The sequence below is a fragment of the Aythya fuligula genome, chromosome 1 (assembly GCF_009819795.1).
Source record: "Aythya fuligula isolate bAytFul2 chromosome 1, bAytFul2.pri, whole genome shotgun sequence".
In the NCBI taxonomy this organism is placed as follows: Eukaryota; Metazoa; Chordata; class Aves; order Anseriformes; family Anatidae; genus Aythya; species Aythya fuligula.
The window spans coordinates 80,627,415-80,651,799 of NC_045559.1; the positions used below are offsets into that span (position 1 = coordinate 80,627,415).

General features: G+C 46.3%; 1 protein-coding gene across 1 annotated transcript; it reads right to left on the reverse strand.

Moving 5' to 3' along the window:
• Window positions 1–418: 418 nt before the first annotated feature.
• Window positions 419–23,791, reverse strand: LOC116489991 (alpha-2-macroglobulin-like protein 1). Its single transcript, XM_032188847.1, has 32 exons — window positions 23,733–23,791; window positions 22,610–22,793; window positions 21,714–21,876; window positions 21,101–21,153; window positions 19,118–19,138; window positions 18,451–18,610; window positions 17,906–17,990; window positions 15,938–16,049; window positions 13,677–13,844; window positions 12,896–12,959; window positions 12,362–12,507; window positions 11,866–12,015; window positions 11,417–11,569; window positions 11,127–11,193; window positions 10,170–10,284; window positions 9,261–9,486; window positions 9,007–9,133; window positions 8,300–8,421; window positions 7,722–7,776; window positions 6,603–6,686; window positions 5,558–5,734; window positions 5,336–5,417; window positions 4,372–4,528; window positions 3,898–3,972; window positions 3,364–3,526; window positions 2,690–2,904; window positions 2,336–2,551; window positions 2,100–2,224; window positions 1,703–1,793; window positions 1,014–1,082; window positions 599–701; window positions 419–459 (listed from the first exon to the last, which is right to left on the reverse strand). Exons 1-32 carry the CDS (start codon window positions 23,789–23,791, stop codon window positions 419–421), a joined length of 3,828 nt encoding a protein of 1,275 aa, XP_032044738.1.
• Window positions 23,792–24,385: the final 594 nt, after the last annotated feature.

Sequence of the window (24,385 nt, forward strand, 5' to 3'; positions counted from 1 at the left end):
CGGAATTCCCCCTTTCTACCCAGTAATGAAGGTAGCAGGGGCTGGGGACAGACTGGAGCAGTTGTCTGGGTCTGAAGACCCTCATTAGTGCAAGCCACTATAGCTCTGCATTCTCAGTCCACATGATGCAGTCACCATGCTCTCAGTCTTTCCTTCCTCACTCCCATTTTAAGACTATATCTGCTGTCAGCCAGAGCCTTTCAGCTGCTTTCCTGTCTGAAAAAAGCCTAGCTCTACACACCCAGCCACAGGCACCTGGCTGTTCCTCATTCTTGCTGGACATATACTCCCCAATGACTACCGTTCTCCTTCCCACCTCAGATTGCTCACAAGCTCCCCAGATATTCCCACTCTCCCACCCAAGACCCATCATTTCCTGATGCCACCATTTGTATCACACAGGGACTTGTTGCCTACCTCAGCTACAGACAGCACTGTAGTCAGCCAAGGCTCGCTCCTCTGCAAAAGGAAATGAGAAAGACAATTACACATACATGAATGTGCACAAGAAATAGCACACAATGACTTTACAAGTTACATCCAGAGAACTAGTAATCCAGCTCTCCATCTCAGAGTAGGAGGGGAATCACCAACCAACCTGGCTGGTAGTAATCATAGACTTTGACGGTGGCTGGTTTCAGGTTCTTCATCTCAAATATTTGTTCCAGTTGCAGACTGAAAGTCTGAGATTCATCATTGAGCTTATGGAGATTGAAAGAAATTAGCAAGGAAGGGAAGTAAGAAGACATTTCAGTTTTGTCTTCTCTACCTTGAATGCTTTCCTGTAAAAAATCTCTTTAATCTATCAGAGATCCTGGATTTTAGAAATGGAGTATGTAAGAAATAGCAAATGCTAACTGTACAACAATTAAATTAGGTAAGCTTCTTCTGCCCACAGTTCTACTAGTGTTATTTCCCCATGGCTAGCCCAGCCCTGGCCTTCTCACACAGTTCCTTGTCCTCTAGTCTCTTGCTCTCGTTATGCCTAACCTAATGCTGTCATTCCCATTTACCTTGTCCAGATAAATGTAGACCACATCAGCTTTCACTTCTATTTTCTTAACGATGGTTTTGCGCTCCAGCTGGGACAGGAAAGAACAACACAGGTAAATTTGTGTTGATGTTGTATTGATGGCACAAAGTAGAACTGGACCCTTTGTGGATCTTTGTCTTTCACATGTGTAAGGGCTTTATTGTCTCTATCTTGAGTAGACCCTCCTGGAGCACTCCTTGTGAGCCTCATCTCAAGGACAGACTAAGCTGTCCCTGCTCAGTTAGAGGAATCTCCCACTCTGGGGACAAAAGGCAGTAGATAGTATATAGGACTTAATGTGCTGGTCAGCAAAGAGGCACAAGTAAAGACTGTTGTTATCTTATCTCACTAACTGCTAGAACGCTCTTAAATACACCTCTGGGTGTTGTGCAAATAATTAATCTTTCATCTTCATGTGACAAACAAATACTGTTATTTAGCACACCCAACAGAATAGTGTTAATGGGAGAAGCTGAACCATCCTTGAAATTCCACGGGTGGTCCTTGCAGGACCTTGTATGGAAATGGAGAGATTTTGGTTCAATTTCAACAGTGAAGGGTCATTCCTAATGTAGTTGCCTCATGGCCTGAATGAATAGCTCCCAACAGCAGCAAGCAGGTGGGACCCATTTACCAGAGCCACCCTTTTTCTGATTCCAGACTCCTTACCGACAGCCTGGAGCCTGGAGCCAGGACAAATCCGGACAACAAGGAGACCTCCATGATCACCATGTTGGATGTGACTCTGCTGCCAATGTAGCTGAAGAAGATCACACAGTCAGATGGTCTGTCTAAGAGAATAGAGTCCCCCCCTTCCCTTTACCACCATATCTTGTGTGTAGGACCCTGAGCCATCTGGGCCTGGGGTCAAGGTAGACAGTTTATCATCTCACAGGAGGTGAGATGCAGGTAGCCAGCACCTTCCCCTTCCACCCATTAACTACTGCCAAATTTACCCTCTGTCCTGCCTGTGTTCAGTCCCTCCAGCGCAGCCCTGAGGCTTTTCCAGCTGTGCTCCCCAAGCACAGCATGTCTTGCTGGAGGAGGAAACAACCCTCAGGATTACCTGACAAGGATGCGGACAACGAGGGCACGCGTGTTGGCCTGGCTACAGTTGGCCAGCTCTGTGCTGACACGCAGAGTGAAGGTTACAGTGGTCCGCGGGGGAGACTTGTGGTACCTCAGCACTGTCTGCAGTTTGAGGGTCAGGATGGAAAAGACAGCCCATGCATGAGTTCATCCAGGGCGAAGAGGCAGAATCCTCCATCTATCATCTCTCCCACACTCACCCCACCACCTTACCTGAGCAAAAACACAGCTGCTGCCCTGGGCCTGCACCATGAACTGCCCTGGGATATCTGTCAGCTCTGCCTGCTGCACCAGGAGCCGTTTCTGGCGGGTGACTTGGAATGTCTTCCCAAAGCCCCTGTGGGACTTCACCCTCACAAGCGCTTGGCCTGATGTGCTGAAGGTCCTTGCTGCATATTTTGCTAAAGCTTGCAGGGCAACAACTGTGTCCTAGGGAGAAAGAGACAGTCACCTCCCTGAAAACAACACCTCTAGCAAGGCCAGCTTGAGACAGGAAGACCTCGAGAAGACTTGCCCTGCCAACTTCAGGAAGAAAAGTATATGGACCCACATGGAGCTACATGTTACCTGGGTGGAGGCAAAGCCCCCATAGGCATTCTGCTGCTGGGTCAGCCATGCCACAATACCAGCTGCAGTTGTCATGTCACCTGCGTGCACCCGTGGCTTAGAAAGGTACGCCAGGAGCACGTAGGCTGTCAGTTCTACATCCACTGACTGAGTGCCAGGCCAGAAGGCTGTGGAAGCTGGGGAACTTGGTTTGGGGCTCCAGTGTATTTGTCCTCCTGCAGAAAGGAAAGGAGTGTGCAGGCTATCTGGAGAGAAGGGAATGAAGGGTTCTGGACACAGAAAGCAAGCAGTAGAGGGCTTTCAGAGCTCCTTCTGCTCCTTCACTGTCAGGCCAGTATCGCTTTGTTAAGTTGGTTCTCCAGGACTTCATCCAGTTCTAGCACACAGGTTTCTACCCCCTCCCTCAATAAGATCTTTAAATCCTCCAGGCTGAGGAAAATATTTCTTATAAGTCACCCTCACAGCTTGCTAAATAACGTATTGCAGTTAACATGGTGCAGTTCCTGGACAAATACAAAAATAGCAGGTGCATTTATTTTTCCCTCAGCACGCCTCTTGCATAGGTTAGCATATTCCACGTTTATCAGCTCTGGCTAGGCAACATGCATGGGTACATTGCTCCAATCCCAGCAGGTGAACAAGAGCTATTACTGCAACAAGCAGCCAGCACCTACCTGATTTGATGGCCTGTTCCTCCAACTTGTATAGCAGCTCCTGGGTTGTCTCATAGTCTCCAGCCAAGGCAAAAGCATAGGCCAGAACAGCTTCTGTGTAGATACTGGTGACATTGTGAACTGCCTGCTGCAGGCAGTGGAGGGTACTCTGCATCATCTTGCCCTGCATTGGTAGAAGACATGTGCCAAACACTGACAGAGGCAAAGCAGAGGTCAGGCTCTCTCTGGGACTATGTCTTGCTGGTGTAGCTCCAGAGAAACCCGCAAAATTATCACCCTCTCTTGCATAAAAAAGGCAGTGCAGCCCCATTGTGCACTGGAAACTATGGCCACCAAACACTATTGCTCCATGCTAGTGCTACAACACCGTCTCTTATGAGGAATTACTTCAGTTCCACTAAACGTTGTCTCCCTCTCAGCAGCCCTTGATGTGTTCCTGGCCTGGAGAACGTCAACATTATGAGCTTTTTCCCCATAGCAGGGTGCAGGCATGGGAGAATAAGGGAGAGCAGGGGACAGCTGGTGTGTGCTCACCTTCAGTGGCTGACCCAGCTCCAGCAGTGCTGCAGCGACATATGCTCCCAAGGAGATTTCATCATCCACACTGCCCTGTGAAGGGAATCCATTGCCAGAGACAAACTGTGAGGAATCACCAGTCACCAGAGACCCTCTGCTGGTGAGGGATTCCATCTCTGCAGAGGCACAGCCCTGCACCTGGAGCCTCTCGTAAGCATGGTCTCCACGGCTCTCAGGTGTGTCATTCTGACACCCCAGGACCTGAAGCACCTTTCACTCTCTAAGGGGTGTTTCAAAGGCTCAGGGCATGACTTCCCAGAAGGATAGGCATTCTTTATGCTGTCTCTACCCCATTCCTTGCTCTCTTTAAGTCTAGTTGCATGACTTGCACGAGTGACTTTCCAGGATCGGTTGTGATCCTATGACCCTTTGCTGCCACAATGCCTGCCCAGCCATTCCCCAGCTGTGCTGCCTGAATTGTCTCTCATTTACCTTTATAGAGGAATGAAAGAAACTCCCTTTGGTGGCAAAGCAGCCGCTGGGGAGTTGATTTTGCTCTAGCCAGCGTAAGGCATCCTGGATGTTCTTATCATCTACATAGATGTATTTCTTGGCTTGGCCAAAACTCTTGACTACAAAAGCTGTCAGCCTAGGAAGAGAATGAGTTGCGAGAGAAATAGAAACACAAAAAGACAAAAAGAAAGCCAAATGCCTCCTGGTGCTTGTCTCTGAAGTTAACACTGACATATCAGGGTGTTTAAAAAGACTCTCTTATACGCAGAAAAAAAAAAAAAAAAAAAGATCTCTCATACGCAAAAGCAAACTAAAAGTGGAAATGGTCTCTGGGACCAAAGCTTCTCTTCTTCAGCCTGGGTCCACACAGTCATGTACTGCTTTACCCAGTCATTTCACAAATGAAAAACCTCTACCCCTTCTACTTTGCCTCTTGCATCTCATCTTCCTTGAATACCTAGACACAATCTTGAATACCCCATTTCCTTCATTTCTTCATTTCTCCCAGCCCAGCCATCATAGTGCCAATGCAGTTCATGCAAACTCTCCCAAGCAAAACCCTCCATGGGAAAAATGACTTTTCATTGCCCTTCCCTGATCTTCCTCCAGTCAGTATGTGCCCCTATTGGCTTGCTGGGGCTCCACAAGTAGAACCCCTTGCTCTGTTTGGGGCAGCAGCAGGACCACAGAAAGAAAAAAAAAAAAAAAGGATCTCCTTGACCCTGAGACCATATCTTTGTGTTCCACTTTCCCAGAAACTCTGCTGCCCTGCCTCATACCTTTTTCAAGTGTCTCAATCCCTCAATCTGTATCCATGTCAAACAGCTCCTCGGGGGCTCCATCCAAAAGAAGGAACATGCATCCTATCAGCTTTTCTTAGACACATTAGCTGCTCTGGCCCAGACAGTACAAATTAGGAGCAAGGGATGTTCCCAGTGCTTACCAAGTGTTCCCTTCCCCATCCTGCTGCCCAAAGACACTGTAGGAGCCATCTCTATGCTTATAAAGGAGTTGTGCCTGGTACCCTGGGGAAATACAAACAGTGATTAATATAGCACAGTAATAGAGAAAGGCCAGTACTGTCAGAATAACTGCAAGGAAGAGAGCTATTGGTAGATTAGACACGGGGGAAAGCAGAGGAGCAAGGTGGATCTCTTGAACTTACCATTGTGCAGGAGTCCCGTTGCCCTCTCCTTAATTTCAGGGGTCATCTGCCTCGTCTTCTCCAGGTACTGCAGCACATAGACAATGGGGGCAAACAGCACCATGTTCTGCTCCCCACAGCCATGGGGCAACTGCACCAGGCGGTCCAGGTTCTGTAACACAAGCCCCATGAGGTCACCTATGCAACAATATAAGAAACAAAGAAAGTCTCAGTATGATTTCAGATGCTTCTCAGCCAGGCCCTGGATAATAGTGTGTTATCTCAGCAAAGGAGAAAGAAGAAAATGGAAAGAAACAACTGAGTATAGGATGAAGGTGACTATTCTTCATCTTCCCAGTCTGGGGGGCATGCAATACAGGATAACCACACTGTGGAGTCTCTGAGGAACTTTTTCAGTGTGAAGGGCTCCAACCTTGTAAAGGGCTTTGAGCAGGGCTATAGTTGCTCAGGTTGTGTCATACAGACAGATAAATATAGAAGTACTTAGGAGAAGATTGAGATGTCTCAGGTCTTCTTTGAGGAATTATGGCAGGCCTGGTTTCATACCAGTACGAACATGGGGACAAAGGAGCACAGTGCAAAGAAACATATTGAAAACATTTGTCTGGTCCCAGTGGCCTCTCCAAATAATCCTTTTGTAACTTTGTAATGCTGAGAAGGATTTCTTCTCTCCAGCAGCTTTTATTGTAGCATTGAAACTTAGCAGGGGATGAGATGGTTATGAATTTTGCTGATTGTATCTACACTGAACTAGCCAAGATCCCAAAGTCCCAGATAAAATTTGGCCCCAAGGCTCTGCTACCAAGTCCTAGCCAGAAAAATGAGGATTATTCTCCTCTGCAACCTACTTTTCTCATGAAAATCTAAGTGCAAATCCAAAAAAAAAATTTGAAACCATGTTATTGGCAAACCTTGCAGGGCATTGAAACTTATTGTTTTCTCTTTCAAGCAGTGTCATTTCAAATGGATCCCCTGACATCATTACCAAGTTAAGCCCTGCTCATCTGTAACATTGGTCAGTGAGTTCACAATAGAAATGGCTTACCTGAGATGGAAATTGAAGCTCTGGCAGATCCTTTTACTACATTATCCGGGAGGTGAAGGGGCACAGGATCTTCAACCATGTTTCCTGATAACAACAGGGTTAAGGTGCAGCATGAAAAATCAAACCAAAAGTATCTAACCAGAGTGACAAAATCAGAACAAGTAAGTGGGACACTGCCTACATCCTGCTCATGCAGAGTGTTCTCTATAATCTGTCTCAGTCGTCACACCAAGCTCCACTGCGTGGAAACTTTTCAGATTAGAAGTGACTTGAGAGCTTATGGCAAGGGCAAGGGCATACTAAGCTTCACAACTCAATTCACCGTGCTTCACAAGTTCCACGAGGATCCTAGTTGATCATCACTTGGCAGGAGGACATCCTGCAGAGGCTTGTAGTGCTGCAGGGTTAGGGTGGTATGGCAGGAGCTTCTCTCTCTTGAGTGACTATCATGCTCCAGGAACACCCAGAGGCTACATTGTGGGAAGGAGGCTACAGAGCACGATTTTGCCACCTAACTCAGTGACAAATTCAACAGGGAAGGACGTGTGGAAATAATATTCCCTGTCCTTTTCTGTCCTAATAAGAAATTAAATTTCCGCTGTGAAAAAAAAAATAAATTTTGAAAAAAAAATCTTTCATAAGCCCTCCCGCAGTTCAGTCCTACTTTCAGGTCTAGTTTTATCTTGTTCAGCCTGGAGAAGACTCCTGGAAGACCTTACAACAGTCTTTCAGTAACTAGAGGGTGCCAACAAGAAAGCTCAATACAGACTCTTTATCAGGGAGTTTGGTGATAGGACTAGAGTAATGTTTTTTAACTAAAAATGGGTAGATTTAGATTAGATACTTGGAAGAGATTCTTTAAGATAAGAGTCATGAGGTACTGGGATAGGTTGCCTAGAGAAACTGTGGATGCCCTATCCCTGGAAGTGTTCAAGGCAAGATTGGATGGGGCTTTGAGCAACCTGTTCTAGTGGAAGGTGTCCCAGCCCATGGCAGGGAAGTTACAATTAAGTGATCTTTAAGGTCCCTTCCAACCCAAAACATTCTATGATTTTAGTTATTTCAGGCTGCAGGACCTGAATAATAACCAGGTCTAGTTATTTCAAACTGTCCACGTACCTCCTCTTGGGCACAGAATGGAGCTGTAAGACTTCTCCACTAGCACACCTTCTGGCTGCCATGGCAGGAACATAAATATGAGACAGAAGACACAAGATTACACACAAAATTCCCAAACAGCAGTAAAATTGCAGAGCAGGTCTGAATTCAGCTTTTAGTTCCCACGTTCTCAGGGACTCCTCCTCACCTTTGGCAGGGCTGCACTGAGACTGTCTGCTTCACTGATCACGAAAGCAAAAGCAAGTCTGAGGGACAGGACTCTAGTCAGTGAGCAGATACAAAAGCTCATGTATGGTTGGTCATTGAGCAGGAGAATGTATAGGGAGAACCATAGGTATGGCATACAAATACAGCTCAAAAAAGAGTAGTGCAAGAAAGGAATAGACCTGGCTAGGTCCTGGGAGGAACAGAGTAAACCAAGCCCAGGCCTTGGTATGCTAATACTGGACAGAAGAAAAAAAAAAGAAAAAAAAAAAAAAAAAAAAAAAGAGGAGAGAAAACTGTTTAGCCCAGCTCGGTCTCCTTTCACCCGGGGCAAGGACACTCAGGGAGAGAAGTGAGCCTGCTCTTATACTGACCCGAACCAGCAAGTGTTTGACCAGAACATGCCTCCGCCTCGTGGTAGCTGGCAGGGGCTTCCTGTCCCCACAGCGTGGTGTGGTGTCCAGTACCTCAGTCCTGATTGTGATATTCAGAGTCCCTAGCAAATAAATTGAACAGTCTGTTTCTTACGTCCGTAGCCAGAGTCAACTTGCTTTAACTGACAGTGGTCTGAGGTGCTTCAGGAGGCTGAGCCTCCCAGCTTCAGTGGCTTGACAGGTAAAGATGGGCCAGTCAATGCCAATGGTTTGTCCAGACACCATAAGTATGAGGGGGCTAAGTAATGCCTCACCAACAATGACCTTAGTACTCTATATGTGACTATAGTGTGAGAAGGTTCGGCAGCCCCTTGGACCCCAGTGACCCCTTCCCATTGCACGTGAAGCACAGCACCAGCCATACTAGGTTCTCCCAGTCACATACATGCAGCCCGTTCCTCCCAAGCTGGTTCTACACCTCTATCCCCAAGAGTTCTCCACGTCACCCATTCAGTTCCCACCCTCCCTGATGAGCCTATCTAAGAAGGGAGAAAGAAAGCAACCATGATGGTTTGCATTCTTGTACCACTAAAAATAAGCTTTGGGATCCAGGGAAGGCAAGGCTCTGCCAGCTTTTCTGGACCTCCCACTCCCTTGCAGTTCTTTCTGAGGGCTCCCCACCACTGCTCCCGTTCTGATTGCCACACCCAGCTGGATTGCTGTCATGTTCCACGCGAAGGTCTTGGACTCTTCTGCGCAGAGGCACTCTCTGTCCCTGCAGGTCCGGCACTGCTCCACCTGGAAGTCTGGGGATTTAGCCAGGGATACCTGTATCTAAAAGAGTGCCAACAAAGGAGAATGACTGGGCAACTGGGGAGAGATGGTGTGGTACATTTGCTGTAAAACTGGAAGGCATGATAGGTCTGTCCCACACAGTATTTGCTGTGGCACAAGCACATACCTGTATGCACTGCTGCAGGTAGTTGAAAACAGTAGCCTTCAGCGTGAAGGTCTCTCCTTGTATCACAGAATATGGCAAAGTCACATCCACAAACACAGGTTGTACTGTTCTGAGACTTGTGGTCGGGGCAAGTCCAAACCCCCTCCCAGCCAAGCAGAATGTCTTGACTTTCCACTCAGCGACAGCGGCAGGCACTGTGACTGGGATGCTCCTGCTCCCGTTGGAGCTGAAGGGAAAAGAGCACTTGCATAAGGAAGTCTGTCCCACCCCACTGCAATGGGAAGAGCTCAGGACACCAGGTGAGGGATGCTGTGCAGATCCTCAGACTGAGATCAACATCTGCCCTCTCATCAATTACTCCCACTCGAGTGGCTCAGAGTAAGACAGATATAAGAAATCTGTTCCTTAAAGCCATAATTGCTGCTTAAATGCTTCCAGTGATTAAGTTATACCCTCTTCCTGAGCAAGACACTCTCCTGGCATTCCAGCTGTATACACTCAGTCAACAGCATAATGTCCAGGAAAGCAGCAGCACCACATTCGCCTGAGTGCTGATTCATCAGTCCCAATCCAAGCATTGTGGCAACAAAGGTTATACATTTAGACAGTGCACCCACTAAACTGGGAAATCAGTAGAGTGTACACCACTGTGTGAGAAGAGGATACTTGGTGGCTTGATCATGAACATTGCTGTTTTCTAAACATGACTAAGCAGACTAAAGTTTTGCTCCTTGAAGTCTGCTAGTCATTCATTCGGATGCACTTTAAGTGCAGGGAAGAGCCATAAGATTTACATGCAGACCTCTCTTTACACCTATGGATGGCTTTTTTGAACAGATACAAGTCAGCCAAAACTTAATAACAAAGGGTTCATCCCTCTGTCCACTTGTAAAGTCTAGCATCACTTACCCAACAGAGAACAGATTCCAGATCCAAGTTTCAGGCAAATAGTGGTGAAATCTTCTTTGGGTTGTTAATTGGGTTTGTTCCTTGGTCATTCTCCTGTATTCCATAGAGGGACCCCCTGAAAGAAAGAATAAAATTCCCACAAGAGTGGAAGAAGTGAGCCCTGACAATGATCAACAGCCAAGAACTGGGACAAGAGGCAAAGCAAGCAGTAACAGATGTGAGTCAGGCAGAGCAATACACAAGGGAGTGAGCTGAGTTGGTAGGAGGGGGAAAATAGGAAGGAGAAGAAAATGGTAACAGGAAAATCAGTTTGCAGTGAGCGGGCTGTGGCTATAAATTTCGAGTCTTGGCTAGGCAAAGCCTCTTCCCAATCTGACCCAAAATTGGTGTTGAAGAGACTATGGACCTCTAGAGGGCCCTTTTAAACCAACATTTCTGTAATTCTGGGAATAACAATATTCCCGTTTGCTTGTCTGCAGAAAACGCAGAGACCTCTGCAAACAATAGTAGTTTCAATATCAACAGGCAGATAAGGCAGTTTGGTATAATCACCTAGTGCAAAGCGAGACATTAAGGAAGCAGGTGACAGTTCCTGCAGCCAGAGGTGGGAACACAAGCCAAAACACAGCACGGTTTGTGGTGTAATGAATGGGAGATGCTCCCCTTCAGAAACCACTAGGTTTGTCTGTGCCCAGAAAGGGAATGACATTCTCTAATGTCAGGGAACATGCAGGTAGGGGAATTTTTCAAAGCTTTTAAAAAAGTGACCTATTTGTTCCTGCTGAGGTCTGACAGACCTGGCAGTGAGGCTGTGGCAGCAGCATCTGTTACACCTCAGCATGTTAACATCCACCACCAGCAAACCCCAGCGATCAGAAGGCTCTTCCATCTATGTGATATCAGGTCCCAGCACAAGGATAGTCTGAAAGTTCAGCTCACCCATCGTTGGCTTCCTACCTGCCCGATTAGAGCATTGAGTTGGCTTCCTGATTGCAAGGTTTGAGAAGATTTTTAGACCCATGTTCTGTTGGAGAAAGAAGGAGGGGAGGGGAAAAAGAAAAGCAGCTGTGAGTGGGGAAGGGCAGCCACTCTTCCTCAAAATGATTCTGAAAACCATCACTTTTAGGACAGCCAGCTGCCCAGACAGTCCAGGTCAACACTGGCCCGAATGGACAACATGCCTGGTTCCTTCTTTCTCAGAAGGACTCTAAACAAGTGTCTCACTGGGGAAAGACAGAGATGATTACCCAGAAGAGGTTGAAGATGTCAGGCTGAAAGGAATGCTGCAGTTTCCCTTGCAGCAGAGGTGACGTGGAGTGGGGCTGAACACAGTGATCTGGATACTCTTCAATTTGAGCAGGGTACCCATGTCGGTAGATAGCAGGGAACAAGCCATAGACCTAGGAAAACTCACAGGCAGAGGAGAATCAGGCCAGGAGCAGATATCTCCAAATGCTTCACTAAAGCCTCCCCAACATAGAGCCTGCCATCTTTCTAGGCAGACCCCACGTACTACTTTCACTCCTCCTCCACACAAAGACCCCCTCACCCATTAGCCTCCAGCTCCCTTTGCCACAGCCCTGCCTGTATTTGCCCAGCTCATATATCATGTCCGTTTTTTGTTGGTGGTTGTTTTTATGTTTTTGTGGGTTTTGTTTGTTTGTTTCTTTGTTTATCTGGCTGCACAGACACTCACCATTTGGCTTGTCAGCTCACTCTCTGGTCTCACAAGGAACATGTTTTCATCCACGGCCTGTACTGCACACACGGAGCCGGGGGCTGCCTGCAGCCGGAGCTGCGCTGTTGACTCTGGGTGGGCTTCTTTAGCCAGAAAACCTACTTTGACCTTGAACAGCACACCATATAATATAAATATATAAATATAAATATAAATATAAATATAAATATAAATATAAATATAAGAAATATAAAAAAGAGAAAAAGAGGGGTAAGGAGGCTGACAGACACAAGGCACAGACAGAAAGAGGGAGCTCAATTAACATCCTCCCGGCTCAACCTCTGCTACGAATAGAAGTCACTGCTAAATGGAAGATCCCAGTCCCTGGGCATTGTGCTCCAGACATCCCCTTCCTCTCTTCCCCCCAGTTCTCTGAAGGATTTGAGTGTTTTCTTTCCATAGCCTGCTGACTCCAGCTTGTCAGCTGTCCCTCAGCTCTCGGTGTGAGTCTCACCTCATTTTCAAAGCACAAGGCAACATCAAAGCGGATGCTATCTGCTGTTATCCCTCCACTGGGGAAGATAGCGTACACCACTAAAGAAGGTGACGGGGTGAAGTCAGCAGTGAAGGTCAGAGGGATGGAGAAGGAGCCCTTCAACACTGAGGAAGGAAAAGAAAAGTGTTTCCATCACAGCCCCACTGAGACCTTCTTTTGGTCTCCTTTTTTCTGCTTTATAATCCCACAGTATCAAACTAATTCCTTCTGTTTTTCTCTCTGTTCTCTCCTTCTGTTCCTTAACCCTGTGTGTTCCATCTCCACACAGTTCCTCCCAGTCTCTCCTCCCTTCATTGTTTCACTCACTCTGTCTCTTTGTCCTCTCCCAGCTGATATAATTGCTTCCTTGTCTCCATCCACCCTGTTTGTTGACTGCCCAGGAGGTGTAGCTTCAGGGAGTTCAGGAGAAACTCCAGTAACTTTCACCATCCAACCTAGGAACCCACCAAGCCCAACTGTTCCCCATGTTCAGGCGGGCCACTTCAGACTTACTGTTCAGCTTCCCAACCTGGACGCTCCTCTGTCCCCTGACAACAATGCCAGCCTTCCCAGTGACCTGAGGGAAGAGGACACTGGGTGAGCAGACTGCTGTCTGTCACCAGGGCACACTCATGCTTGCCCTGTGTGCATCTTGCACTCTTAAGCAACCACAGAAATAAACTGTGGGTCCAATCCAAGGTGACCCAGGTGAGAAGGGTGAGCTCTATGCAGGGGTAGAGTTCCCTGAGTTCTCCAAGAACAAGTCCATATCGTCATCCCTCCCCCCACCTCAGTTCTCTACTACCCTCACTCACATAATATGCAAAACCTATCCGGCTGGTGTCTTCTCCCAGGTCATCCCGACTGAGTGTGAAGGTCACCTGGACACTCTGCTTTAGTCCACAGGGCAGTGTTCCTGTGAGTGGGTGTATGTCCAGGAAGCTCTTCGTTGTGACATGGAAGGGTTGCAGGTGATGGTAAGCATTTGTGTAACTGACACCAGTTTGCCAGGGTGCGTGTGTGAGATCTTCCAGCGTAAACCTTCCCTGAGATGAGATCAGAAACATACGGAAATCAGGACATGGGAGTTGCACGCTTCAGTGCTTTGTTAGGTTAGGATGTCATTAGCTTGGTTTGGGAAAAGCCATTGCTTGACACCTTCCCCGTGGCTCTACACCAACAGAACTGTGTGGGGAACCCAGGAACAAGCTGTCAGGGGGCTGCAGGGCAGGAGCGGGGAGCACTGGCAGAGTTTGAGGCTTTTCACTCTCCTGTGTGCAGAGGTGAGATTTACCTCCAAAAAGACTGAGGAGCTGTTCCAGGCAGTTGTGTCCAGGTTGAAGGATGCTCTTCCATTGCCATCCGTGATATACATTTTGATAAGCCGACGTCTCATGAACTTTATTACGAGATAAACTTTTCTGTTTTTCATACCATTTCCATGGTGATCCTGAAGCTTAATCTGGGGACAGTAGGGAAGGACAGAAAAGTCAAAGTCAGATGTCAGTCACAGTGTCATACCCAAACCTTCCTTCCTCTGACAAGCATACTCCTTCTTGTTTAGGTGGCCTTGGCTTCAATCTGGCCCCAGGAAGATAGCAGACCTGTAAAACTCCCTCATCTGTAAAGTTAAGCTGAGGGTGGTTTTATCCTCCCCAAAAGCAGCAAGTAACTAGACCATAAGGAGCTCAGCTCCTAGCCAACAGCTGAGAAATTCCAGCAAAAATCACTCAGTGCTCTCAACAGAAGCCAGAAGTGTAATCACACCAGGGAATCTGAAATGCAGAAACTGGAGCCATGCTGCGCCTATCAAGTAATGTCACACAATGAAAGGAAAACTGCTCTGAGGAACAGAAAATGGTTTGGGTCAGAAAAATTTGCTAGATACTAAATTCATTGGCAAATGATGGGGAGGGAAGAAGTATGGGAAAAGTCACCTTCCCCCTGTAGGGTACTCCGGGAATGTAGTAAGCATTTGGTGTTTCAAACACTGCCCGTGCAGCTGTCCTGGAAATGAGGATTTGGCTGGAGGAGTTGATTTGGACCCCTGTTGGAATGCAGAGTACGAGGGATGCAAGATCATTATCAGAGGTGACTACCGTACCCTAGTTTAATCTCACTTTGTTACGCCCAGGCCTTCTGACTGAAGCATCTCAAAATTCCCAGTACAAGTATATTTAATGTACAGAGGCTGTTCCTGTGGCAGCTCATTCCTTAGCTAAGGTGTTTCTAAGCCCCTTTTTGGCCTCATGGACCAAGCTCCCAGACACTACTCACCTGCCTGCTGCTGGCAGAGCAGCTCTCTGCAGATGCAGTGAGCTCCTCAAGCAGGAGCACCAAGTCCTGTGATGGCCCCAGCAGTGTGGAGGAGAGGAGGAGGTGTGCCTGCTCTGACCTTCACACCCCAGGTACGGACACTCTCATCCTTGGACCTTCTCTACACCAAATAACTGTAAGCAGACCTTACGGGTACCTGTGCCTGCCTCCAGAAGAGAAGCTTCTGCATAGATTTTGCTGTCCTCCTCACTAGGAGCCAGATTAAACACCGATGTGCTTACAGAAGGTGTGAAGCACCCCTTGCTCACTGTCTGCAATGGGAAATGGTAGATAATTGAGGCTGGGGAGAAGTGAAGGAGTTAGAAGTACACAATATTAATCATTCTGTCATAACTTGATCACAACAAGTAATAATGCAGACTCAGTCAGATAGAAAGTGTTCACATTTTAAAATTGGTATTTCCTATTTTATACGTATGCATGCATGTAATTCATATTGTAGAAATATAAAACAAATCACCATAGTTGCATGAAGTTTGCGATGTTGGTAACTTTCCAGCTTTAGCAGAAAACTGAAGGTTGCACTAACTGGATCACAAAGTAGTTATATTAGTATTTCAAGAGATCTGACTAGGAAAACTGCAGAATCAAATGAATCTAAAGAATCAAAGTAACTTATCGTTTTCAGAGCTGGAAGATTACAACTACCATATGTCCTGATGACAAATCATAAAACATGAAAAGTTTTAATCATACATGCAGATACGAAGAGTCCAGTTATGACATGTTTTGTTAAGGATGAAAAGAGTGAAATAAGGTGGAAAAAAAAAAGTCAGTACATGATTTGGCTGTGGAAATAACTGTCTACACTGTACATTGGTAACCTTATGCATCTCCAGGGTAGGTTCACCTTAACATGGTATTTTTGCACCTGAGAATTTTTGCACCTGTTGCTTCTTCCACTATATCACTTCCTGGGTATTTATACTTCTTTACAGAAAAGAACAGGACTTTAAGGTCTGCATATGATTCCTCTTTTCTATTCCCTATCCTTAATAAACAAATTTACAAATAAGAACTTCTAGGGGTAAAGGTATCTCAGTTGGTCAGAGTAACCATAACTGCATTAACTGAATAAAAATGTTTACAGATTAGACTACAGGTAGAGGTTGGCAAACCTTCCTAAGTAGCAGTTCATTCCATTCTCTCAGGCATTGTCACACGTTGTCATATGTGGTGCTCTTCCACCAACCACGTAACCCCCAGGATTTTACTCACCTGACCACTGTATTCTCTACAGATATCCTTGCTGACATTTTGAAGACGCCTCCTTGCCTTCTGGCACAAAGTCACCCTCATGGTCCCTTGCACTGCTTTCCCATAGTGGTACCTGCAGGGAAAGCACCAGATGACCTGCCAAGCAGAGACACTGAGGAGAATTTTGTGGTTTGCTGAGCACATTGCTACACACAGGTGGGCTTCCTGATGCCGGTCTTCATTCAGTTTGTAACCAAGCAGGCACAAACAAAAACACAGTACAGAGTATATTTAGGGAGTGCACAGTCTTGCATCCAACACAGTCAGACACAGAGCCTAGGCAAAAAAAAATGGGACCATGCTTTCCAAAGCTCTCTCACTTCTGGGTGCTTTCTGTTCTGGAACTGCAGGCAGAAGAAAAGAGCTGGCCTGAGTTGTGTGCACACAGCATGGAGCAGCACCAACTGGAGATACTGGCTCAGGTGTGAAAGGAACAGAAGCCTATGTCCTTGTACACATGAACAAAATGTGCACGATATGACATTAATAGAGCTACAGTATTTCTGCTTCTGGTGATGGCCTTAGCAGCCACAGCTCATTTGTCTCAGCCCCCACAGCAGACACACCCAAATCAAAAACATTTTCCATTGTCACACTGACTCCTTGGTCACTGTAATTCAGGAGGTGGTGGGATGGTTGGTAGAGCAAAGGCAAAACTCATTTTCTGTGGTTTGAAAAATCTATTGTTTATCCAGCAGGCTTTCTGTGTGGCTTTTAACAGGTCTATTTAGTTGCAGAGGTGGAAGAACCTCTGCAGCAGTACCTGCCAGAGCCTTGGATGAACCAGCAGGCTTTGCAACCTCTTTCCCCTCTTTGGGAGCTATAGTTAAGCTCCAGACCTTAAGCTACATTATAGCTATACCTATGCCAGTGCACTACTTCTCAGCCTGACGCACTGGCTTGACTTCCAGGATTCACCTCAGTCCTTCCTCCTCACCATGGGTTTATCTTATGATCTGGCCTCTTCTTTCCATCATCAGACTCAGACTGACTCTGATTCTTTCTTTTTTCTCTTTCTTTCTTTCTTTCTTTCTTTCTTTCTTTCTTTCTTTCTTTCTTTCTTTCTTTCTTTCTTTCTTTCTCTCTCTCTCTCTCTCTCTCTCTCTCTCTCTCTTCCTTCCTTCCTTCCTTCCTTCCTTCTTCCTTCCTTTCTTTTCCTCAACTATAGCAGAGTCATGCCCTTGTCAATGTGGACTTTTCCACTGACTGCCTTGCTGACTTTCTGTGCTTCAGCTCCTCTCTGGTCTTCTCTTGGGGAGCAATGTTCCCTAACAGCACCAGTAACAGGAAGACATCCATGAATTACCCTGTTGATGAAGAGTGCTGTGCTGTTTCCTATTAGCAACTTAAATGCTCTGATTTGAAATGTTTTTTAATAAGAAATGATGCCTGTTCAGCAGCAAAGAGGCACCAAAAGTTTTCAGAAAAAACAGCTCCAAATGTGGCTCTGTTCACCTCCTTTATCTGTCCACAAAGTGCTTTCCAGAGCATTCTCCTTCTTCCTTTGTGCTTACACCTTCTGAGGTCATGCCTGCCTTCACACCCTCATCTGCTCAGTGTTCACTAATGATTACAAAACTAGAGAAACTCTGCTACTAAGAAGGAAATAAGTTCAGCAGCATAAAATAAAATGAGAACCTTGTACTGATCCTTGTACTTCAACAGATCAGTCCCATATCAGATATGCATATTTCCCCATACAAGGTCCACCAAGGCCAGATGGACACAGCTTCCAGAGAAGGGTGTAGCTCAGGTACCTCCATCCCAAGCAAGAACCAGTTAGACTCTTGTACTATCTATTATTCTTTGAAAGCAATGCTTGTGTTTCACGCCTCTTTAGCCAATTCTCCTTGATGGACTCAAGAGAGTACATGTGTGGAAGAACAGACAAGATTTTGATGAGCCATTTCTCCAGAATTTTCTCCTCACCTGCCACATACACGCAGTGGGAAGGTTTTATCTGAAGCATAAATCTGAACCGGTCCTTCGAAGAAAACATCAAACTTCTGCAACACTAGAACAAAAAACACAAAGTTACTCTGTCAAAGGCAGCAGGCTACCTAGACATGGATCATGAAAGGGAAGAGTTTGTTACCATAAAGCTGGAGTCCTGTAAAGGAGCATGTTCATGAAATAAAAGCTAATTCAAATTTTTAAATTAAAATTACTTTAAAACAGGGAAACTAAAGGAAGAATCTTCTTTTTTTCCCCAACCTATGAAATGCTACAGAGGTCTTAGGATTATTCTCTCTCTGTGACACTCTAGTAACTCTTGTTACTAGATGCCCTCTCCAGGAATTTCCAGTACAATCTCCCTTGTTGATATTTGTGATATTGCCCACTCTATACATTTTTGTTGAAATCTAGCTCTCAGACAGTAAAACTTAGTTTACAGTGTTTGGCTGCATATTGTTATAAGGACAGAAATAAGCAATTCTTCCATCCCATTCTTTGTTCTCCATACTCCATCTTACCATGTTCCTCCACCTTAAATGTACTGGACACTTTTGGGTTCACCACATTGATGGTGTAAGTCCCCAGAGAGAGTTCAGTAGCTAACTGGAAAGAGAGATCTGCAATGCCCTGTTTTGGTCTCACATCCAGCCACTGGCCAATGCGGTTTTGGTTTGGGTCCTGCAGTTGGAGGAAAGGAGACAAGAGACAGTCATCAAAAACATCTGCTGTTCTGTTCCCAAAGCCCACTGGATTCAAAGTTTGAGAGATTTCAGAGGCTTTCACAGGCTCCTGTTTTTTGTTTTGTTTGTTTGTTTGTTTGCTTTCTTAATGGGAGGTGCTGCAGCAACCTGAACACTGAAACAACGACAGAGACGAGCCCAACACACTAAAGGTTGCTCTACATTGTACTGCCCTTGAAAAAGAAAGTGTGAAAGATCCCAACATTTAAACTCTCCAGTCTTAATGTAAGTATAAACTTTAAGAGTTAGCTAAAGTCTGGATGGAGCTCCTGAACATTGAAAGGAATGAACAATTTGTCTCATCAATGCTTTTTACAAGCATGTGGATGCATATACATGTATACAGTGATGCTGAGAAAAGTAAGTTGACTCAGTAAGACAACGGCCTAAATATCCCTCCTGAAGTACCTTTCCTCATAACACTTGGGGAGTCCGACACACCCACCTGGATTTCCACCATGGAGTACTGCAAAGCAAACAGATAGCAATATCAGAAGCTGGCATGATATACCAACCTACATATAGACTTATCTTACCCACCTAGCCCACATGACAGTCCCAAACATTACAATACAAGAAACTTGATCCTACAGAAACCAGGAAAATGGTTTTGAAATAATATGGATATATTTTTAAGATGCGTTTAGACATATTCAAGCTTTATTCTGTGACCATGAAAGCTATAGTTTGCTATTTAAAAAAAAAAAGAAAAAATAGAAAAAAAATATAGAGAGAAAATTAGAGATACTCACAAATACAATCATTCCAAACTCATAAATATTAAAAGACATCAGTTTTGTAATACAAATCCCAGCAAGTAGCAAAACCGCATCATCTATAGGATGAATAAATCCCATATTTTCCTGTAAAGTCCCTGGCCTTGGAGGTAAGGCTTGGGGATAGGTAATGCTGCTGACTGCAGCAGCACATCCAGGCAGGCACAAAGAAGGGCCTCCTATGTCTATTAACTCTGTTCTTATATCACAGGAACTGTCAGCCAGGAGGCAGTAGTGGTGTAAGGAGAATGAGGCATAAGGAGGCAGGAGCAGGGGACTGGAGAAAGTAACTGGTCTGTAAACAAAAGGCCACATTTGATTCGCATTATTCATCATTCTGAACTTTCATGCAGGTTATCATAGACATGTTTGTTTTCATTTAAATAAACAAAGTGCATTTATATATTTATATAACCAAATCCACTGTCAATGCTAAGCAAAACATGCCAGTGAACAGCACTTGTGTTATCACCAACCCACCTAATTCATAAACAAGATATTACAGCTTTAATGCTGCAGTGCACTCAAGCCTCATAATAGCTTTGGTTAAATAATTTTGAATTTTCGTCACAGCATTATTAACAGTTATAATGCTAATTTACTCATGCTTACAGATAGCCACCAAACATTTATGGCCAATTATCTTCATGAACCAAATGCAGGCATGGAAGCAAAGGTATTGCTTACTCTATTACCTAACTAATATAAGACAGATGCCTTCTATTTCTGGGGCAGGAAGTGAGTGCGTGATCCTAGGCCCTCATCAATAACCAAAAAAAAAGGGGAAATTAAGTCCACACTAAAGAAGCCAGAAGGATCTCTCCCTTCATCTCAGTCTGGAGGGATTTGATTTAACGCTCTGCACACTTATGCCCCTCAGCATTTATCTATCGTGGCATGAATTCCAGTTGGCTCTCCTTAAATTGCTTCAGGACAGAGGAATGTGAGATATTTACAGCCGCTGGCAGCAGGTAAAATTGCTCACTGTAGAGAGATGCTAGTCTTGCAGTTTCCTGGCTAGCACCTATGCAAGTCTCTGGCAACTTCTCACTTCCTTGACTCAGGCAGAACAAGCTGCTGCCAGCAGCAAGTCAGTATAATTTGCTTATACTGCCTTCTCTCTCGTCTCTTTTTATAATCAGTTTGTGTGCATCCTTTCCCATATCAATTAATTTTTCTTAAAATTTTGCAGACATGCTGTGGCTTGCTGCAGGCCCCTCCCACCACCTATAAGAACAACACACTGCAAAAAGCTGCAGAACTCAGTTCTGGCTGAGCCTGGGCACAGCCCGTCTGGTAACTGTGCCCACAGCCAGCAGCCTGCAGATTCCCTCAGAAGCCAGCTTTTTTCTGGCAAGGGGAAAGTGCAAGCAGCTTCTGAGCTCCTAACTCAGCTAGCAGGCAGCGCTGGCATGCTCCCCAAACCTCAGCAGCCATACCAGAGATACCACCAGCCAACAACCGTCCTGTCAGAGCGACAATGCAGCTGGGAGACTGAACTCAGCAAGGTTTGGTAACAGGTCAGCGTCTGCTGCCTTGGGTACCGCAGACACACAGACCATGTCTGCAGGCACAGTGTGGGGCTGGCAGAGGAGGCAGACTTGGCAGAGGAAGTCTGGAGACTTCCTTGCATCCACTTAGACAGGCTTTACCTTGCTGTTAACAGGGACAAAGTCTTCAGTCAATGTCACTATCCGAAATTTCACTGAAGGGAGAAAAGGAAAAGATCATGTTGTAGAGACAGTACATTCAAGACGGGGCTAAACCTGTGCTTACCTCAACCCCCAATCAAGGCTCTTACTGCCCCCACGCCTGCCTGCAGCCCCCTCTTGGTGCTTGTTCAGCCCTGCTCACCACTTCTCCCCTCCCCACACACAGCAGGCTGTGGCATTCCTGCTTTGCTTTTTGACAGATTGTCCCACCCGCTGGCACCACTTAACCGTGGGACAGGCTTGTAGGCACAGGCTGAGGAGGGGGGACACAAAAATCTCGCTTTGTCCCCAGCCTGTGGCTAGAAAGCCTGCTCCTACAGCCTGTGAGACCACAGCTTCCAGCCCCCTCCCTTCCCTGAAACACAAGCATAAATGGCCTCTGGTGCTGCAGATGGTGGCAGAAGCCTCTTTGGTCACACACAGCTTCTCCCTTTGTCCCAGCTAGGACTACAAGGCCCAAAGCACCAAGCACAGCCCTCGAGGGAAAAAGGGAACAAAATACAGACAGGTCAAGGCAGGGGAGCTTCCAGGGTGCTCCATGCAGAGCGCTCACCTGTCTGTCCTGGCCTATAGACAGGTTTATCCATTTGGATGAAGGTGCCAGTGCCAGTCCTACGAATCAGGACTTGCTTCTCCTCCTTTGCACTGAAATAGTGGCCATTGGAGATCTGCAGCTGGACAGTGCCCACCTCTTGGCTGCCTGCAGGTTTGGGGACCTGGGACAAGGAAGAGAAGTCACCAGGTTAGCAGGGAGCAGGTGAAGACATGATGGCATTAGAACATACACTCTTCTCGTCGCATATCCTGAACTGTGACGCCTTCTTCTTCCCCACCTTATTCTGAAGGCCAGCACAGTGTGTCCCTTCAGGGGCTTATTAACTCTTACTTGCCAGCACAAACAAAGAAAATAAGGTTGAAAGAAAATATGGCAGATCAGAAAGCTTCGTATAGAGCCTGTGTAAACACCCTGCTGTGCCCTTCCTAGTCCCAAAGCACACTTTACAAGAAAAGCTTAGGGAGATGCAGGTGTGAGGGGAGACTGCCTGAGCTAAAAGGTCTGGTTCTGCATGCATCACTGCACAGATGACATCCTGTCACACTGCATCCTTCTTAGTGGAGAGAATGAGGTAACAGCTGCCATTTGGGCGCTTCTGAGCTCCTCTACCTTCCTCGCTCCTTTGGTGACTAGCCAGGCACCTGTGGTGAACTGGGCCACCAGGGTGGATAGTAAGCTACCCAACAGGAACAATATCATGCAGACAGACAGAGGCAGGGAGGAAAGACACTAAGCTCCCACTAAACACTCTGCCTGACTTTACATTAACTCCTTTCCATGCCCTCTCTCCTCCCATCCTCCTCCTAATCCATTTCTCTGGCAACAAGAGTCATGAGCCAAAGGAGCACTTTGGGAGCTGTTAGCTACAGGCTGCTCCCAGGAATGGTCCTTACCTGAAACCTGGAGCACTCAAAGATCCAGTTGTTCCGGACAACCTTGCGGTAGATGCTGATGTTGCCAGAGGCATGCACAAGAGTTAAGGCCACGCGAATAGGCTTCTCCACACCACGCAGGTCCAAGCACACCCTCTGGGAGGAGGGGAAGGGCAGTTCAGCTGGGAGGATAATCAAATACTTCCTGCAGTGGGGAAACAAGACGATCAGCTAGTCTCTTTGCCTTGAGACTAATACTCCATGGTCTGAGGAAGCAGCAGGGTTTACCTCTTTTCCAGGAGCAACTGCTCTGCTTGGGGAGAGGGACAGGTGATTAACAGTGAGAATGTGCACCTCCCAGTGTTGATGGAAAAGTTATAATAAATTTCAGGAGACTACATGAAAAATGCTTTGAGGTGACCTCACATTATGCTGGTGTGTATGGAATTCTGGAGCATGCTACAGTAGCACAAGGAAGCATTTACAGCAGAGACCAACTCTGCCTCAGCAAAGAAAATTCTTTTTTAAGGGCTTCCCAGTACACAGGGAAAAGGGAACAGTACTATTGGACTGGGATATAGAAAAAGTTTCAAAGTTAAGACTTGGATCCAAAACCAAACTGCTGTATTCACTCAGGAAGTCGCAGCTGTGTAATTCTGATTCCAAAGCTCTCTATGATTATGGATCTGTTTGACTCCGACATCAGAAGTGCAGGATTCTCTACAGCTTTTACTGCAGCCTCAAGAGAAAAGGATCCACCTTTCTTGCTTCGAGAAGGTTCATCAATTACTTTGGCAGCAGTCTGGTTCCTGCTTAATTATTAGGGTTGCCCTGCAACCCTAAACCTCTTGCCCTTCTCTTTATCTTACACCTTTCCCTTAAGACTGCCTCAGGCTGCAGACCCATGTTCTTTTTACTCCCACTGACAGTCCTCACTTGGATCTTGCACTGCAGCAACATTCAAAGAAAAAATTCCCACATTTAGAAGGATCCTGTGCTCATATCAGGATTTGTGGCATGCATACCACCCCATATCTATCCCTTATAGGAGATGACTCACAGGGTCCCATACTCTCTCCCTACCATCCTGGCCCCTCCCTCAGCATTGGACCTGTCAATCACCAGACCTCAAAATGGCACTTACGGTTGTGCCACTATCGCCAGGGTGTAGAGCAGGCAGCTCAGGAGGAAAGGAGTCCACATTTTCTTGGGAGAGCCCCAGAGAGATGGAGAGCAGGTCAGGAGAGAAGATGGAGTGCAGCTTCTCTCCTTCCAAGGTCTCCAAGCCACCTGCTGTTTTTGTCGTTTCTCCCAGGAAGCAGACAAGAAGCCCCAAAGTTTCCTTTCTTCTGCCTCATTCCTATGTTTATAGTGCTCCAGGTACAGGGTTGTACCGTTCAGGATGTTCTCCAGCCAATCCAAGTCCTTTTGGCCTCCAGCCTCTGCTTTCCTACTCCCCTGTGGATGCACTAGCATCATTCAGACAAGTTTACTTTTTATTTTGCTAAGCAACAGCTTGTTTCCTTTTCACTGCACTGCCCCTGGTCCTTGTTCCAGCTGCAGCCTCTATTCCATTGTTTTGCCCTGAGATGGATTGTTGCTCGACCCCTTGGTGTGTGCATTCGGCTGGAGCTCAACTCAAACTCTTGTGGTCATACTGTCCCCAAACCTTTTTCGTCTGCATCTCCCCAGGCAGGTCTCAGTCTTGAAAGGGAGACTGGATTCTGAACACAAAAATTGCATATACATAGCACTAGGCTCCTTGACACGGTGCTCCCACACCCAGCGGGAGAGCAG

Coding starts and splice junctions, on each gene's coding strand:
- LOC116489991 (XM_032188847.1), bottom strand. CDS start 23,791: ATGTGGACTCCTTTCCTCCTGAGCTGCCTGCTCTACACCCTGGCGATA. Junction 12,508..12,895: donor CCAGGTTGGGAAGCTGAACA/GTAAGTCTGAAG, acceptor TTCCTTCCTCAG/TGTTGAAGGGCTCCTTCTCC. Junction 7,777..8,299: donor TCAAACACTTGCTGGTTCGG/GTCAGTATAAGA, acceptor CTGCCATGGCAG/CCAGAAGGTGTGCTAGTGGA.